This window comes from Watersipora subatra, chromosome 8 (genome assembly GCF_963576615.1).
Source record: "Watersipora subatra chromosome 8, tzWatSuba1.1, whole genome shotgun sequence".
Classification (NCBI taxonomy): Eukaryota; Metazoa; Bryozoa; class Gymnolaemata; order Cheilostomatida; family Watersiporidae; genus Watersipora; species Watersipora subatra.
Genome location: NC_088715.1, coordinates 27,493,128 through 27,511,808, shown reverse-complemented (window position 1 = coordinate 27,511,808; position 18,681 = coordinate 27,493,128). Strand labels below are relative to the sequence as shown.

At 33.3% G+C, this 18,681-nt stretch overlaps 1 protein-coding gene across 1 annotated transcript; it reads right to left on the bottom strand.

Annotated features, from left to right (window-relative positions):
- Positions 1–296: 296 nt before the first annotated feature.
- On the bottom strand, positions 297–17,850 carry LOC137402407 (uncharacterized). Its single transcript, XM_068088906.1, has 7 exons — positions 17,687–17,850; positions 7,463–7,619; positions 5,909–6,092; positions 5,403–5,593; positions 4,063–4,233; positions 2,752–2,860; positions 297–1,045 (listed from the first exon to the last, which is right to left on the bottom strand). The coding sequence occupies exons 1-7, from the start codon at positions 17,848–17,850 to the stop codon at positions 297–299; spliced, it is 1,725 nt and encodes a 574-aa protein (XP_067945007.1).
- Positions 17,851–18,681: the final 831 nt, after the last annotated feature.

Sequence of the window (18,681 nt, the reverse complement as noted above, 5' to 3'; positions counted from 1 at the left end):
GCTTTAAAGAGCTTGTAATCACATTTTCACATATTTTGAACCTACAACGCAGCAGATTAAAACATGGTGAACCTTTTGATACCAAATAACTGTAACATGAATTTTATTGCAAGTAAACCTTTAAATATTATTTGATAAGCCAGCTATTAAAAAACAAGCACCCAATGGACAACCCTTCTCTCATTAACATTATCCAACACTTTCCCGCAAAAACAATGTATACTAAATTATAAAACATTTTATAAGTTATCATGACTACCTCAAAAAAGTGACTGACCATTGCCTCATAGATAGGCCTAAAACTTGCCTTTGGCATAGCTGAGTGCGTAGATGCTATTGCTGTTGTCTGCAGCTACCAATATGTAGTCTCCATAGCACACCAAACCTTGTGGAGAATCACGATGAGTGAAAGTCCAGATGACCTTCTCAGTGGTGATGTTAAATCTGAAAACTTTCTTTGTGTTGTAGTCAGCTATAATGATGTCATGGCCATGTCCAGCACATATCGATACCTCGTTATTACTCAAAAGGGAACAACTGACGTCACGTAGAGTTTTACCAGTAAGAGAGTAAATAATTAACTTCTTCTTAGGAGGATCAGCAACAACTACATTACCCGCTGCTACAGTCAGCATGCTACAGTACTTATCATGGTAAGGGTGTTGCCAGGTTGTGATCAACTGTCCAGACGTATCGTAGACACCTACTGTTCGAGGTTTACTGTGTGACAAAATGTACAGTCTGTTCTCATGGCGGCAGATTGACTCAACAATACCAGAAGTAGAGAGCAACAAGTCATGCAGCCTGTAGTCGCTATCAACTTTTCTAACTGTGCCATCACACAGACCCGCATATGTCACTTCTTCATGCTGATATACTGATACAGGTGCTGATGGTAGTTTTATGGAACTCAGCAGAGTCATAGATTTTGGAAGAGAACAGGATACATGAGTCTGCAAAAGCTGAGGAACCACAGAGTCTTGTTTATTTTCAACTACTATGTCATCAGCTGAAACAACCTCTAGCTCAATCTGACGCTTTTCACCTGAAATATAATGAGTACATAGCTAAAAGCAGCGATGCTGTACAGTGTAAGGTTTATTTAAAGTTTAATATAAAACATTGTACTGGATTATATAAGGCAACTGTGATATTGTAATGCTGAACAGTTTACTTCACGATAAAATCATTGACCTTAGTATCTATATTACTGACCTTAGTATCCATAACACTGACCTTAGTATCTATAACACTGACCTTAGTATCTATAACACTGACCTTAATATCTATAACACTGACCTTAGTATCTATATCTATAAGTATCTATAAGTAATCGCAATATCACCAACCACTAGTTAAACTAGTAAAGTTACGTTTTGAATTGAATAACTTGGAATAATATGTGATTTGTTGTGCCACCTCTCTTTTAATAACTTCACTTTAGACCTTGCTGTGTCTTTGTTGATAAGTCTAAAGTTCTGTAAATTTATATACTGCTGCTATAAATTTGACAAAAGCTACTACACATATTTATTTAAAACAACACCGATAATACATTGTTAATATTTTAAATCTTGCCAACCGTGCAATAAGTTATTACTATCATTTTTCTTTTCTGGTTGATGTTTTTTTATCTAGCTGAGAGGTTTAACGTTTCCCTTTTACTATCTTTGAACCTTTGTGAATTGTTTCGCATAGTCATTGCTATTAGACATATGATAATTTTGAGATGGCTCTTTGCTCTCTGAACTAACTGAATTTACTAAGATATTGTACAATTAGCAAAGAAAAGAATACAAATCAAAACTAAAGAGCAAACCCAGTTCTCATAATTGACATTACACTCAACTCTCTGAGAAAAGAATTAACTGGTTTGAAAGATGGTTAGAGATAGAATTGCCCCGATTTCAATATCGGAATCGGTATCGGTGCCGATATGGATGTTAAGTATCTGAATTGGTATCGAGCGATCTTTTCTTAAAAGATCGGAAACTTCAGATTCTTTTTACAGATCAACTATTTAGCAGAAATTAGAATTGGTGGCATAATGAAATGGTGAAATTAGAATGGTGAAATTAGAATCGGGGCATCTCTAGTTAGAGGCTTGCAACAAAAATGTTTTGTGAGCATTATTTATTAATACGTTTTTCAAACTAGCAATAATAAATAGATAATTGCATGTTTATTTAGTTTCACCCTAACAACTTTCGGTTTTTTGGTACTAATAGGCTGATCATTATGTATATACGATTATCTGATAGATAGAAAAAACTCTCTCTAGGCACGCTAGCATAAAGAAAGATTATCCACTATTTCCTACAAATGCCTGTAGAAATTAAATGGATTATTTGAGAACAGTAACTAATCTTGCTAAGTAAGCTACATACCAAATTGAATAAGAAAGAGTGGACCATTAAAAATGAAAAAATCAATTTTCCATTCTCATTTTATTAAATTTGTAGGAATGTAAATATGTGTCTATTACCACCGTGTCTATTTTTACATGCAACTACCAAAACAAAAGTCTATTTCCCAAACCATGGTGTGACTGAAATCTGAATGTCACAAATATGCAAAGTTTTAAGCCCTTTGTAATAGAAACTATGAGAAGATGCATCAAAGAGCATTGTGTAAAATGAAGGGTGTGTTTGAAAAAAAAACTGCGGATGAAAACAGCAAAGTGACTGAAAATAGATTAATTCTAGTAAAACAATATTTTTATTTTGTATTATGATACTTCTCATACGATACCTGTTTCCTTAAGTTGGAGTTGTCCTCCTACTTCCAGTCTAGGCAGCTCGTCAACAACAAATTTGTCCATTTGTTCTTTGAACACTTTAAAACCTCTAACAATGTCATCCTAAATAAAAATCGCAACATGGCTGACTGAAATGAACTTTGATGCTAGTTATTAAACACAGACTACAATTTTGAATTCATAGACTTAACATACAAAATTTAGTTATAGATGGTGATAGCTGGTAGTAAATAAGCTGTGATAAATAGTGATAGATAGCTGTAGATGGTAATATATGGTGATAGAAGGTGATAGATTGTGATAGATAGTGATAGATTGTGATAGATTGTGATAGATTGTGATAGATAGTGATAGATTGTAATAGATTGTGATAGATAGTGATTTATAGCGATATATGGTGACAAATGATTATAATTGGTGATATATGGTGATACATGTAGATTGTGATAGATGATGATAGATGGTGATAGAAGGTGATAGAAGGTGATAGATGGTGATAGATGGTGATAGATTGTGATATAAGGTGATAGATGATGATAGATGGTGATAAAAGGTGATAGATGGTGATAAATGGTGATAGATGGCGATAGATGGCAATAGATGGCGATAGATGGCGATAGATGGTGATAGATTGTGATAGATAGTGATACATAGCAATATATGGTGACAGATGATTATAATTGTTGATATATGGCGATACATGTAGATGGTGACAGATGGTGACAGATGATGATAGACGGTGATAAAAGGTGATAGATGGTGATCTTACAAAATTGAAATTATAGACTTGATATACAAAATTTAGTGGTAGATTATGATAGCTAATTGTTATAGATAGTAAAAGCTGGCAGTAGATAGATAATGATAGACTGCAGTAGGTAGTGTTAGAAGGTGAAAAATAGTGTTAGAATAGATGATGATAGATGGTGATAGGCGGTGATATGTAATGATAGATGTGATAAATGTAATACATAAATATACATTGATAAGAAAATGTGATGTAAAAGTTCAACTGTCATCTTTCTGTAAAAAAGGATTGCTATCTACTCAAAAACATAGCAAATCTTAATCGTAAGTGCTGGCTACGAGCCAAATATCGGCTTATTTATTTGATTGCAAATGATTTAAAATACACAGCTACAATTATGGTGCCAGGCATCATGGTTTAAAAAAAATTACTTAAAAAGAGACAGAGAGGGGTGATGTCATGATTCTACAATTACAGTGCCAGAATTACATGCAATTCTAGAATTCTGCTACTCTGAAGTTCTACTATATACATGTATATTCAACTATTTACTTACTGGTGGAGAATGTTTAATTTTTGTCTCCAACATTTCTTTTTGACTTCTGAGACTTCTCCATTTGTCAAGGACAACATCCTCCAGAAAGTCAGTGAGCTGTAGTTTGGACTTTTGTCTGTTCTCAACCACCTTTATCTCTATTTCATCATACTGCTTCTTCAGTGATTTCAACTACAGTTGTTATCAACTCTGATACAACATGATAAACCTAGTTGATACTAAGCTCTTCATATACAGTGTATATGAAGAGCTTAGTATTAACTAGGTTTATCGCGTTGTATCAGAGTTGATAATAACTGTGTATATTATACACGGAGTGAGTCAAAGCTGAAATGATATATATACATATAAATATATACATGTATATATTTATATACATGTATATATACATGTATATATATAAACATATATATCTATATATAAACATGTATATATTTATATGTATATATATACATGTATATATATAAATACTGATGAAGAAGAAGGTTGCAGTTCACTAGAAGAGAGTGCTCAATATTAAAATAGAGCATTTATATAGAATATATTAAGAACTGAAAATATTAAGAACTGTTTTCAGTTCTTAATATGTTTATATATATATAGAACATATTAAGAACTGAAAACAGTTCTTAATATTTTCAGTTCTTAATATATTCTATATAAATGCTCTATTTTAATATTGAGCACTCTCTTCTAGTGAACTGCAACCTTCTTCTTCATCAGTATATATATATATATATATATATATATATATATATATATATATATATATATATATATATATATATACATGTATATATACATATAAATATATACATGTATATATATAGATATATATATATACATGTATATAAATATATACATGTATATATTATATACATGTATATATATATATATATATTTGTCATTTTTCTTAAGTTATTTGGTATATATATATTATATAAATATATAATGTATATATATATTATATATTTATATACATGTATATTTATACATGTATATAAATATATACATGTATATATATAGGTATATATATCTATATATATATCTATATATAGATATATTTGTCATTTTTGTTAAGTTATTTGGTTACTTGTAGTGCCGTAAAGGAATGCAGTGATTTCCTATACACTTTGCAATACAGTATTACCAAGAAGGTTTTAATAAATAGCTAGTTTGGCTTCAAAACTGTATCTATTCAGTTTTTATGTCGGTTTTTAAGCAGCCTGCAGTATAAGAACCAACTGACATAATAACTTGAATATTAAATTAATAAAGTTAAATTCAGAGCACTTATGAAGTTTTATCATAAAAACGTCTAACAGTTCATATTTACCGACCTGCTCTTCTTTTTTCTTCTGAATCATTGCCAACATATCTTCAGTCTTACTGTCATATTCTGCGACTATCTTGGATATTCGTTTGAAAAGAGCTTCAAACTGATTATCCCTAGCTGAACTTTCAGCTGATATCTTGTCTGTTAGAAGTCGTGAAGCCAATTCCTCTAAGTGCACCAGAGTATGTAGGGTCCCTGATTCAAAGACATTTAGTACGACTCATTGTCATCAGATATACTTAAAACCAACCTGTTCTTTTATAACAAACCATTATGATAGAAAAATCCTTACTAAAACCTATTTTTAGGAAATTAGTATAGGTATGTTTATGTATAGCAGACCTCAAATAATATATGAATAGTAATATCAGATTAGAGTTCTTTAAACTGAGAGAAATATTGTCAGATACAAGTCTTCACTAAAATGGTACATAATTTTTGTTTCGGAATAACTTCTTACTACAGACTTTTTCAAAAAAGATAATTTTAACAGTTTCCAAACGTATTTACCTTGTTCGCATACTGGCAAGTCGGGAACACACTTCAAGCAGCTGAGCACATAGCATACATTACACCCAAGAACATATTGTTGATCTTCATGTTTGCGGCAGCTGCTGACTTTAGCTTTTTGTTGTTGAGTGATGTACTCCAGTATTGTTATCTTGTGATGCTCCTCCAACATCTCATCATGAGACTAAAATATCAAAGCGACACCATAGTGCAATTTTGGTTAATATCTATCCTTTTCCTATCAGGAATGTTGAGAAAAATGATATTGGTGTAATCTCTCTTTGATAGAAAAAAACCTAGATTTAAATGAATCCATGTTGGTGTTGTTTTGTTTAATACAAATATGCTGAGGCGTTGATAGCTGCTGATTTGCAAACATTTACATGTAATTGATTTCCATTTTCACCTCTTTAAACATCACTACATGAAAATTCTTAATCATGATAGTGAGACTCTCAACATCGTCACATTGTTTTAATGGTAATAGCCAAGCATCATCTTGCATGATCTGCATTTTAATTTACACGCTAGTAAAAACTGAAATAATAAAATTTTTTTTTATTTGCGAAAACAAATTTTGATAAATCTTGTGTGTATTTTTTGTTTTGCTTTACATGAACTCATTGCTTGATAGCATTATAAAATTACAATGGACTAACGTTCATAGATTTCGTTTTACTATAAAAATAATCAATTTTGAAAATTATTTTTTTAAGATTGAAGTATTTTATGCGAGCTATGTACATTGCTTACACTGAATATTGTGTAATATTTTTCATCTGTTGGTTCGATTGTATTGAATAATTTTAGTGAGGTAATTCTTGAACAAAACTGCCATTTCGTACCAAGTTCACTCGCAAAATTCCAACTTTCGGAAAATAAGTCTGCGTTTTTTAAAAAATGAGCCATAATTTTAACACTTCAAACATTTCAACTTTTCTCTAAAGTTTTTGAAGCCACTGTTAATGTAGGTACATATAACTTGTTTTGTACAGGCAGCATACTCACATATTTTTTGAGATGACCACAGTTTTATACGTTAGTATAATTTCTAATGTTTATACTTTACCCAAATCCATACGAGATTAATGAGAAATGAATGATGAAGCACTGCTGACGTGAAAATCGAGAAGGCAAAATAAATGTGTTGTATGATAAAAATGGTTAGGGCTCAGACTATATTGACATCTGAGATCACGGCATTTTTGAGCAGTCACAGTTATCATTATTAAAAAAAAATGAAGTAACTTGAGTGACTGTGAAACATGCAATAGAACAAAGCCGCTACAGTTGAAGCAACGAAGTACGAAAGATTATTGGGCATACACTTGTAATCTAAATATGAATAAAACTGTTTCAGATCAGCCAGTTGACTTTTAGGCAAATCTGTAGTGTCTTTGTATTTTACTTGTGCGGTGGCTGACATGTATTTCTATAGCGCACTTAATTACTAACATCAGATCAAGGTCAACTTCACATAAAACTATTGGTTGATATTATTTAAATATTCGATGCAGCATGCAGAAGAGTTTAAATGCAGAAAAGCTTGTATACCTCTAAATGAGCGGGGCAGAACTTCTTACAGCAGTAAGTACAATAGCTGACAGCTTTCTGTCTTGGTGAGCTTTTCTTGAGACAAACATCGCAGGATGTCTTATCTGTACCCAAGTCATAGGATGGAAGACTGTTTGGTGGCATCTCAAACACCTGGCTGCCAAGAAAGTGGGTCACACAAGTGATAAGCAAGTGGATTCACTCACACAAGTGGTTCACTCTATGAGACATACAATGATAAGCGGTTCACTTTACGGTTTACACCGTAATAACTGATTGCTTCTGCGTGTCATACATGCAAAAGCTACATGCTCTATCTAGCTATTTGAATTCCTAGTTGAGAAATATATGAGTCTATCTTTGTAAAGGACTTACTCAAACAATACTATTATTTGAAAAGAAAAGTTAAAACTGCTGTATCAAAAATTCCATGAAACAAACAAATTTTAAGCTAGGTATCAAAAGGAATGGAATTCAAACAGACCCTATATTTTATATGTTACTATGCTATAAGCCTATTTTGCTGTCAACTCAAATCTTTTAAAAACTTAACAGTAATATGTAGTTGAAGGGAATATACGGAGAAACACATACTTAGAAATTAACAGGAAAGAGCTCAACAATGTGAAAAATTTACAAGTAGACTGAAGCGAAGTTTTAAGTGAGTTAGGAATCTGGTCTCTGTTTTATTATAGTAAAATTTGAGACAATTATACATATTATGAGATCAACACAAGTATGAATATTGTTTTTAATAAAAAACGATATAAATGTTCTTAATCTGTGTGTATAACGTTAACCCTCTTTTTGCTCACACTCTTACCTGCATTTGCCACAGACAACTCGTTTTACGGTCTAATCACACAATATCTAGCAATCATCTTTTGTCTGACACTAAAGTCTTATTCTTGCGCATGCCATATTGCACACATCAGAGCTTTGCTCGCAGTGCAACACCAAACCTCATATAAGGTGCACTTTTTCTAACTAATTTTACACTTTTATCTAGGCAAAAACTATATTTAAACCTTCCCTGGTGTGAATATATTTGACAGATACAATAACATAAATATATATTTGCTTTTCTATGCACATTTCCAAGTATTACCCTTTGCCTATTTTGATGTCATGATTGAGGTCCTGTTAGATTTTATCATGCACATTATATTACGGCACTAACTAAATGCACAACTTTTTTTTCTCAGCTTCATGGGAAATAAAAATGACTCCATAGCTACACAAATCTACAATTTTGTGATCAGCTATACATTATTCACAACTTGTACTAGACACAACAGTAACACGTTTTATTTAGACACCATTTAGAGATCAGTACAATTGAAAAACTCAAGTGTTCAACTGATGAGTCATAGGCAGTCAATTGGTCAAACATAATCTAATTCTGGATATTTTCATCTGCCGATGAAACCACAACTAAGCACATGCAAACTCTGCTCAGTCAGCCAAGAGAACGCAACTCGCTCTCACTATCAAAAGCACCCTACCGTACCTATGCCACTCAGTTGAAAAGCTGTCGTATAATTCTCAGCATAATTTGGATGGAAGCTGAACACAACAAAGTCTAGAAAAAAAGCACAATGATATACCACTGCATGCATAAGATTTCATCGTGTGACCCACAACAATATCAAAACACAAAACTGTGCAGAAACAAAATTATTACAACTAACTCAGTTTCCAACTTAAGAGCAATTTTTATTGTTCATATTCTAAACTGGAGTGGAGACATTCAGAGCTAATCTTCAACAAAACAAACTAAACTAACCAGATAAAAAGGCAGTTAAGTAGTAAAGTAGTAAAAAGTTAGTAAAGCTGCTTGTGAACCTGTAAACTAAAAAATCTGCTTGCTCATCTCAAGCAGACTCACCTCACTACCAAATGAAAGATCAAAAATGGAAGATATTTTTTGAGGAACCAAACTATTCTGGAGTTAAGATCTAACTATATCACAACAAGCCTACATACGACCACAAGCTATGATGATCAACATAAAACCCAGACCAGCAAACTTGTGTATTTCTATGAAGGCCTTTTATAAAAGAGATTGCCTAGTTTCCAGCACAAAAGCCACATGTGTTTCAATTTTTTCGGCATTGAACTCAAAACCCCTGGAAAGGCAAAGGTCATTCGTGAGTATGGAAATCCGGCCGACGCCATGTTCAGTTAGCGTTTGAGTTAACTTCATTGTGCTCAATGTGAGAAACAAATCTAATTTCAGATTTAACAACTACGAAAGATCACGAATACACCGCTATATCAAAGGAACAGACTACTGAGATTACTACTGATAATTTATGCATGAGACAGAAGGTTGTAGGTGCACAGTGCTTTTGCTATTCCATGAACTGCAAAAACCGCAGGAATGGACTTTCAACGGAAAGGGCATGACATTTCACAAATGAGTCACTTCTACTACTAGCTTTATTACTATTGCTAAAGTCTACGACTACTACTAGTTGTGCTACTACTAGTTAGTACTGCCACTAGTTAGTTCTTCTACACTAGTTATTGGTTGAGTGAGGGTTGATCAGTATCACTACTGAGTGTACGAATTTGACTGCATTTTGTCGGTGATTAGAGAAATTTATAAGCTAGTGAGTAAAATTATTCTTCCTTCAGAACCAAGGTGTTTTATTATTTAAATTTGGAATTTTTTATTACATGTATGTTAATATTTTGGAACTACAAGCCATTAGGTTATTTCTAAATATTTATATTTGAAAAAAATGTTTGTAGTGCTTATAATATTATTTATTGTTGTACCTGGATATAGCTAAGAGAGAAGAGTAATAATACTATTGTTATTACTACTGTTGCTAGCTAACTACTACAGTTTCATTTTAATTTTTAGATTTCTAAACAAAGCAACTGAGAACTCTCATTATTTACAATGGTATCGCAACCGCAGAAACGTGATTAAGCCTGATCCTTAGGCACTTATTTGCAGCGAACATTTCAATGATCCTTGTTTTGACAGAAGCTAAAGGTAATATTTTACAATGTTGAATGGTGCTTTTCAATGATTGAATTCAAAACAATATTGTCAAGCACAGTGCTGCAAAGTTTTTCAACTTAAAGTAGATATATCTAAAAAATATTCAGAAAGCTCAAACAGCACGCAAAACAGTGACAGCTGCCACAGCAAGTGCTTATAAAAATGTCTGCAGCTTAGCAGAAGATGTTGATGTGAATTTCTCTAGTAATGCATCTGTGGCAATGGTTAGTACATCTTTGCAGAATTTCTGCAATTTGTTTGTTGTCATCTCTATTGAAAAAATCTCATAGATGCAATCCATTTTTGAGTCATGCTTGATAAGAAATTTCCATTAAGCTTTATGCCTAAAATGTGTGTGAATGACTTCCAGTAAAAGCTGCCACATTTTTGTTTTACATAGCATTATGGCAGCATTTTGACCTGTTTTATTCTCGCTTAATTTATTAGTTGTATTGTTGTATTTTAAGGGTACTATGTTTATGTAAATAAGACATTAATTTTTGTTGATTTTATGTAATTGTTATAATTGATGCTTTTGTTTTGGTGGTTGGAATAATAATCCTTATGTTACTCAGTTTAAGGCTACCTTTTGCAAACTTATCAGCAAATGTGGTGCAAAATCAGATGCTGGTAAGACAGGTAGTGTTACTGCTCAAAACGAGATTCTCATCTTACAGGCTATTCCAGAAGTTGATCAGTTTGTGGAGCTCACAATAATTTTAGATATCAAATTTCTGTTATAGGTAACAGTATAGTCTATATAGCTGGCTACATTGTGCAAAAGCTAACTAAAGTGCTGTCGTGACATTGGCCATCAGTCACAGGTTACCACTAAGTCAATTATTCAATACCGACATCTCTATACTTTACTCGAGCTACAAAACAATGGAGGATTGGTGCGTCCATCAGACGGTGCTATCAGGATCCTGCTAGTTGCAGATCGATACTATCGTATTAATACAAAGCCAGATCCACTCCATTGTGTGGTGTATGTTATCAGTAGTGTAGGATCTAGTGATGTGCTATGCCTTGGGAAACACCTTACGGACACAGCAGATGGCATATCCAACCACTGCGTCATTCATGAAAAACCTTTTTCAGTCGTTTTATGATCTCCGACAGCATCATTATGCTAAAATCCTACATTCAAACTGCAAGGTGCATCTTTGTGGCATAAAATACTAAAGTAGTACTTTTTAAAGGCCAGTGACAATGTAATCACTGTAATATTCATCTGTAGCTGTTGTTGTGCTGTTACTTCTAATCTGATTTAGTTTTAAAAAACTCTGATGCACCTTGGCTCAATATCCAGTGCTATACAAATATCCTTTTACACAGTTTCTGTAACGTGTATGTATAAGTTTAATCATCTGATTACACTAATTCCTGCATTTCCTTGTTTGCATTATTTTGATTATCCTCTATTACAACTGTTTTTAATTTCTGTTTAGTTGTTGCAGTAGTTTATTCCTTCTTTTACAGATACTGTATTATACATATCATACATTCATAAGCTATTATCACTTAAATCTTGAATACGGTTTCTGTTTTGGCAGCATACGTGTTGTTTTTATTGAAATACTCCATGTGCTAAGTTTCTCCATTATGGTTTATGCATATGTAATAGAATTTTTATTATAGTGGAACAGTTTTTATTTGCCTGAATATATCATTTGCTGGGTTTATGCATCTGTAATACAACAGTTTGTATGACTAATATGGTCCACGAAAATCTATTTTACATCTACTTATCATTTATTATATACCATTCCATATGTTATAAATAGGTTTTCTTTTACCAGGGCCTTCTAAACCTTGTGTAGAAAGAGTTTTTGTTAAAACCCAGCTGGAAAATAACTATTCAACATGTATGTTTCTCTCATTTTTCACTGCTTGTTTACAAACGGAACTAGTATACGATTAGCTCTCCAATATGGCACATGCATAACGTATCCCTATCAATATAAAATCACGTTATTGCCATTCCAGGGGTTTTAAGTTCAATGGTTTTTGGTAGCTAGTCAGCCAGCTACTTTGATGCCTCCTGCATTCACCCAGCCTCAAAAACTTACATTTCAACCTACTCTAATGTGTATGACATTCTTCCAGCTTCAGGTACAGTAAATGGGTAGTCACATGAGAGCCGAAACAAACTAAACGACGCAAAACGACGTCGCTGTCAGCTGTAAACTGTTCGGCCAAAAACATTTTTAGCCGAAACGAACCATTTTGGTCCTGCTCGAAATTTCGTGGCCGAATCCTTGCTCTTATTGGCTGGTTAAATTTTAGCGAGCATGCATCACATTTCTCCTTACATGTGTGTAAGCAAAGTTACAAAAGAATTGGGACGATACATTTATTTCGTTAAATAAACAACATGAAGAAGTTTACCACAAAGCTCATCCGGACTTGTGATTGTGTTGCATAAATGTAAGATGTTGCACTTAAGTTTTGCATAAATGTAAAAGAATGGTTATAGTTTTCTTTCGTGTAGAATATAAGTAATGTGTCATACTCATCCTGATGAAGTATCGTTGACTGATTTATTTATGTAAAACCACAGTACTGTGATGAAGACTGTTTTTGTTTGTTATGTACTCAGCATAGATAAACATTCATATGTTAATAAAAATATGATTACGTTGATGGGAAGGGTTGGCAAAATATTTGTATCGAGTGATATACAGTCAAACATGGATAACTCGAACTTCACTGAACCGAGCGAAAGTGTTCGAATTATCAGAGCGTCCAAGTTATCAGAGCACTGTCACAAGTCCATGTATTTACTTATTTATTAGTAGATACATGCACATATACAAACAATAATATAAATCAAAAGCACAAATGGCTTGTTTCAAATTAAATGCTTCTAATGTAAAGTTTAAAACGTTTTTATCAAAAAGTATAGAGATTTTTTTATCACTTGAGATTGGTTCATTGTTTGAGGTGATGTTATTGCCAGAACGTTTTTTAGATTGACATTGGCAAAGCTTGATCGTTGTTGAAATGCTCAAAAGAAAAGACATCTTTTTCTTTTGAGCGTTTTACCCACGATCAATTTTTTCGATTTTTCTTGAAGTTTATGCAAAGATTACTTCGCTTTACCTCGCTTCCAAAGGGCGATCGCTAAGCGAATGTTTGGTATAAATCAAATTTCACCAAACCTTTAGAAAAGTCGTTGACAAAAATATTTTGCCAATGGTGGTATAACGACGCTTATGAATTACGAAAATTTGAGGTTTACCTCTATGGCTTGGAATAAAGTGATTTTCTAAAGCAATAACAACCGTTTCGGTAGCCGTTGGGCAAAAAACAGTTTGAGTTAACAGTGTTGAGTTCGAGCTATCTATAGCAATTTATCATTACTTGGGAACAGACCAAAGAAACCGTTTGAATTAACCATGTGTTTGAGCTATCCATGGGCGAGTTATCTACATGTATGTTTGACTGTATTTTGAGGAGGTGAACTATCTTCTGATAAATCTGCTGATAATTATAATTTATAATTAATTGTTCCTCAAAGTTTTTTGGTTTACAATAGAAATATTTAACTCAAATACATAAAAACTACCAATGAAACAGTGTCCTGTCTCCATACGTATGGTATCTAGGAAGCGAAGTGACTTCCAATGCCGTGTGACACGTGGCTTAGCCAAACCGAAGTAAAACATCTTCCGAACCAAACCAAACCTAAGTCGGTTCGGTGCTCGTGTGACCACGCCTTAACTCTAGGCCTTCTACCAGTCGGTCAGTTACAAGCAGCTTTGACGTCTTTGGCAGCCAATCAGCAACAAACAGATCTAACGTCACCGCATTCAAGCAGCCTTACAAAGTTATGATGCCGTCAGGAGTAAACCAGTCAAACACAAAGTCATTGCCTCTTGTGCTTTGTTCGCCACAAACAGCTGGAATGCACCAAATATCCTGTCAGCCTCGTGTAAATTGATGACCCATGCAGCCAGTTAGTCACAGAGAATGTGATGTCATACTTGTTAATTTTTGGCCTAAGATTTCAGCAATGTCCTTGACAGGATGGTGACCCATGAAGCTGTTAAAATATTGCTCACCCTTGGTATCAAACTATTCTTAGTGGAGATTGCAGAAAGATTTTTTTACAGATAGTGTGCAATAAGTAAAATGCTCTACCTCATCATTTGCTCACCTCCAGCATTTGGCAGGTTATGCATCACTTTAGTGTATGAAGAAGTCAATCTCTCCGTATACTGCCAAATCACAGATTAACAAGTGTGCGCTAAGAAAAACTGTATGCAGCCCTTTTATCTCTATAAACAATGTGAACATAAAAATGACAGTGTTAGGCAGTAGACAGTCATTTACAATTTTCAAGTTATTTTGTCTTTCTTATTTTATAAACTAAATTATCAACTGATGCTTTATTTCAGCTCACAAAAATTGGTGTAGAATCAAAAGACCTATTGCTCTTTTAACATAATTATATGCCACTCATATTGTTGTAAATATATTGTGAGTTCAAAACCTTTTGTTACAACAATTCCTTCTGCAAATTAAGTAGTTAAACGTACTCGATTCACTCTCAAAAACTTTGTAATGATGAAAAACGCCACAAAGCTTTATCATTTAACCAGATTTTTATAGCTACCCAAGCTGGAGATGCATGCAATACATGGCAGAGTAATCCTGGTCTAGATGGAAATTAAAGCACATTTATTATTCACAAAGGTGGTGGAATTGGAAAGATGCCAAAGTTTGACCTCAGACCAGGAAATATGGTAGTAGTAGTGAATGATGCACTAACTAGATGCAACTGTATGGCAACTCAAGAGATTTATTGAAGCAGAGGAAAATAGAGATATTTATGTAAGTCATGTAAATTTTCAAAATCCCAATAGTAAACTAAAAAAACTGTTTTTTAAGCCCATAATCCTTAATACTCGTACAACTCAAGATAGTTGAAAAACTAAGAGTGTTTTTGAAAAGATGTCATGAAAGACTTTAGCGATGATCCTCCATTTAGGTATGATTGCCCACATCCTCCACAACAGTTGTTTGGGCTTTCGGCCAACAGAAATGGAAATTTTTTAAAATTCTATGTAAGCCATCAAGCCATCTCATAGATATGCTTCCGGTATGAAGTCAGACCTTAATAAAAGAGGATTTTTGTTTTTGAATTGTACATTAGATTGCTGTTAAACATTTTATGACACTCTTACTCACCTGTATGGAATTGACAAAATAAAGTTTGTTTATTCCATGCATAATTTGTAGCATTACTGCTTGTTTGTCTTGGTGTGAAGCAAATTTTATAACACATATTATCTCACTGCACCTAATGCACACATTTACAATGCAGTTTTATGGTCAAATAAAAATATATCTACAAATACACACCTTCACATCTATGATCAATATTTCTCATATTAGACAGGACACTGCAGTTAGTTGAAAATACTTGAGGTAGATTCTGAAAGGTGCAAAGTCGCTAATGGAACATCTTTAAATTTAAGCTCCAGACAAAGGAAAAACTTAACATGAAATTGCACTTTGTGATTCTTTTGCTGCATTGTATTAGTACAATGTATAGGTCAGAGATTATTGAAAACAAAATAAAAACAACCAAGACCTTGCAGCAAACTGTGTAAATGTAGGCAGGATGTTGAACAACAATTCATATTAGATATATCATTTCAAGATAGCCAATGTTAGTGCACATGCAAGCCTGCTGTATAATTATGATGTAGTCTTTGATTACCTTTAGTCTAGAATGCTTATCAGATGTGTATAACCGGTTGGTTGATGTTTGCATAAAAGATTAGAATGTTTTGAAGTAACGGTTAGTAAGTATGTGAATAGATGACTAGTTATAGCATTTGAAAGTTATATCTTGCATCTGTGTTTGCTCAAGTATTGGATAAGGCCATTAGAACCAAGTTTGCCAACAAGCAGTAAAGCTAAACTATCAGAAAATGTCTCAGACTACAGAGAGCTCATAACTTGTTATTTTGAGTGACCTGCCTACAGTCACAAATAGTGCTGTCAGAATAATTTAACTATCCCTACGATGATAAAATATAGGATTTTCATTGCTTTTGCTATAACTCTTTATGCTTGACCTATGTAATAGTTCAAGCATAAATATATAGATAACATGTAGTTATAGCTAATATATAGCATATAGCATAAATCAAAAAGTCAAAGCGTATTAATTCAGCCCATTATTATACATTTGAACTTTCAGAAATGTTTTTTCCTTGATTTTCTTGAGTGAAAACAAACTATAGTAAAAAAACACAAAACCATATTTGATAGTTTAAAAAAGTGCAAAAAGCTCTCTTGTACAAGTTTTACAAGAAAGTTGTTGCAATCAGATTGCAGATTGTTAAATAGGGTCAATGAGTGTTTGTACAGATGAATTGTTAGTGTTTGCCTAAAGCCATATAGAGTGTCAATTTTTTACCAAAGACCGTATAATAAAATTTAGATTCAATTGGCTTTTGGTGCAGATTAGGCTAAATTTTCTTTGACATATTAAATATTGAGGGAAGGTTTTCAAAGGTGACAATCAGTAAAAAAGTACAATATTTTATTTCAAATTTTTGCAAGTTTAAAAACTAGTGTTTAGTTAATCTATATATATAAATATATATATAAATATATATATTTCTCAAAGTATGTCCGTGTGTATGTCATATGTCTGTCTGCATTCCGACTATAACTATTATTACAATAACTGCAGCTGGACAACAATGCTGCCGCAATGTCATGAAGTACCGTCATTAGAAGCCTAGCAGCTTACTGCAATTTTCCATTGGCAATGCGCCAGGCTAACAGCTTGAAAGTTACAGTTGTTTGACAAAGTTTTAAAACCTTTACAGCTGTTTTCATTTTTCTCTTAATTTATTTAAACTACACAAAACACTTCTCTCATGATATGTAGTTTGAAAGTTAGAATAGTAAATGTTGTTTTATGTTAAATACAAATCAATTTTCTGTCCAGATTTTTTATTACCCAGCCAAGCTGGGTAGCACAGCTAGTCTTTAATAAACTTCTGAGAAGCCTGCACTACATTACATAAAAAGCTTGTCCATAAGCAGCTGCCTAATATCATGGGGCCATTTCAAGAATAATAGTTCATACTGTTATAAAGATACTTTTTCCTCTTTGCACAGAGTTAGCCACTTGTACCATTACATAACCCAAAAATTTAAACAACAGGAAGTCGACTCACCCACATCCATCAAGTCCACACAGCAGCAGGTGTTTGCTCTCGTAGTAGGTGGTCAAACAGTCCATACAGTGAATATGACCGCATGGCAGCACCTTTGGGTTCACAATGGTGTCGCTTTTACGGCAGCAAAATTGACACTCAACATCAGCTACAGCCTCAGCCATTCTTATTTTCAACTAAAGATAAAAGAAATATTTTCTAAGTTCATTCTAGTAAAAAGAATATATGTCAGTATGACAGCTGAGTTTATAAAGTACTTGCTATGCTTCAGTTACGGTTCATGACAAAGTGGCTGGAGTAAACGTTTAATCTGACCAGTTTTGAGAGACAGTTCATACAATAACGCTATTCAAATGCAAATAATGTTGTTTACTAATGAACAAAATTGGTTTAGAAAGAAAATTACTCAAATGTAAAAACCTACCAACTCAGCTAAAGAAGTGATTAGTTTATCAATGCCAAAACTGTTGAATCAATAACCCTCTTCAGTTTGATTATTATTGATGAGCTGGTACTAATGGTCAATACTTATTATATCACAAAGCAATGATTTATGATAAAATCAAGCCGAACAAATTGCATCAGATGGCTTTCATGTAGAATATATTTAAAACTACCTTGATGTAACCTGTCTGGAAACAAGGATACGTGGGCGGAGGCGTAGATGACCTTCACATGTATAGTCTAGCCTCACTAACTGAAAATGTCAAAAACAAAACTAATCAAGCATGACGTAGGCACATTTAGGATCAGGCAGGGCACAGCAACTATCAATGCGCTTTTAACTAAGCGAAGCGTGACAATGAGTCTTTTATAGATACCATAGTCTACCAGGTCTATGGGCTGCATAGTGGGGCCACCAATAAAGTATTTACAATAAATGCCTATTCAGCTGTGAGAGAATCGTTAAGCCCAGTTTTTTAATTAGTCGAGCACTACAAAGATCACCTTGTATAATATTATTACATTTTGTTGCAGGTTGTGATTGCCATTTT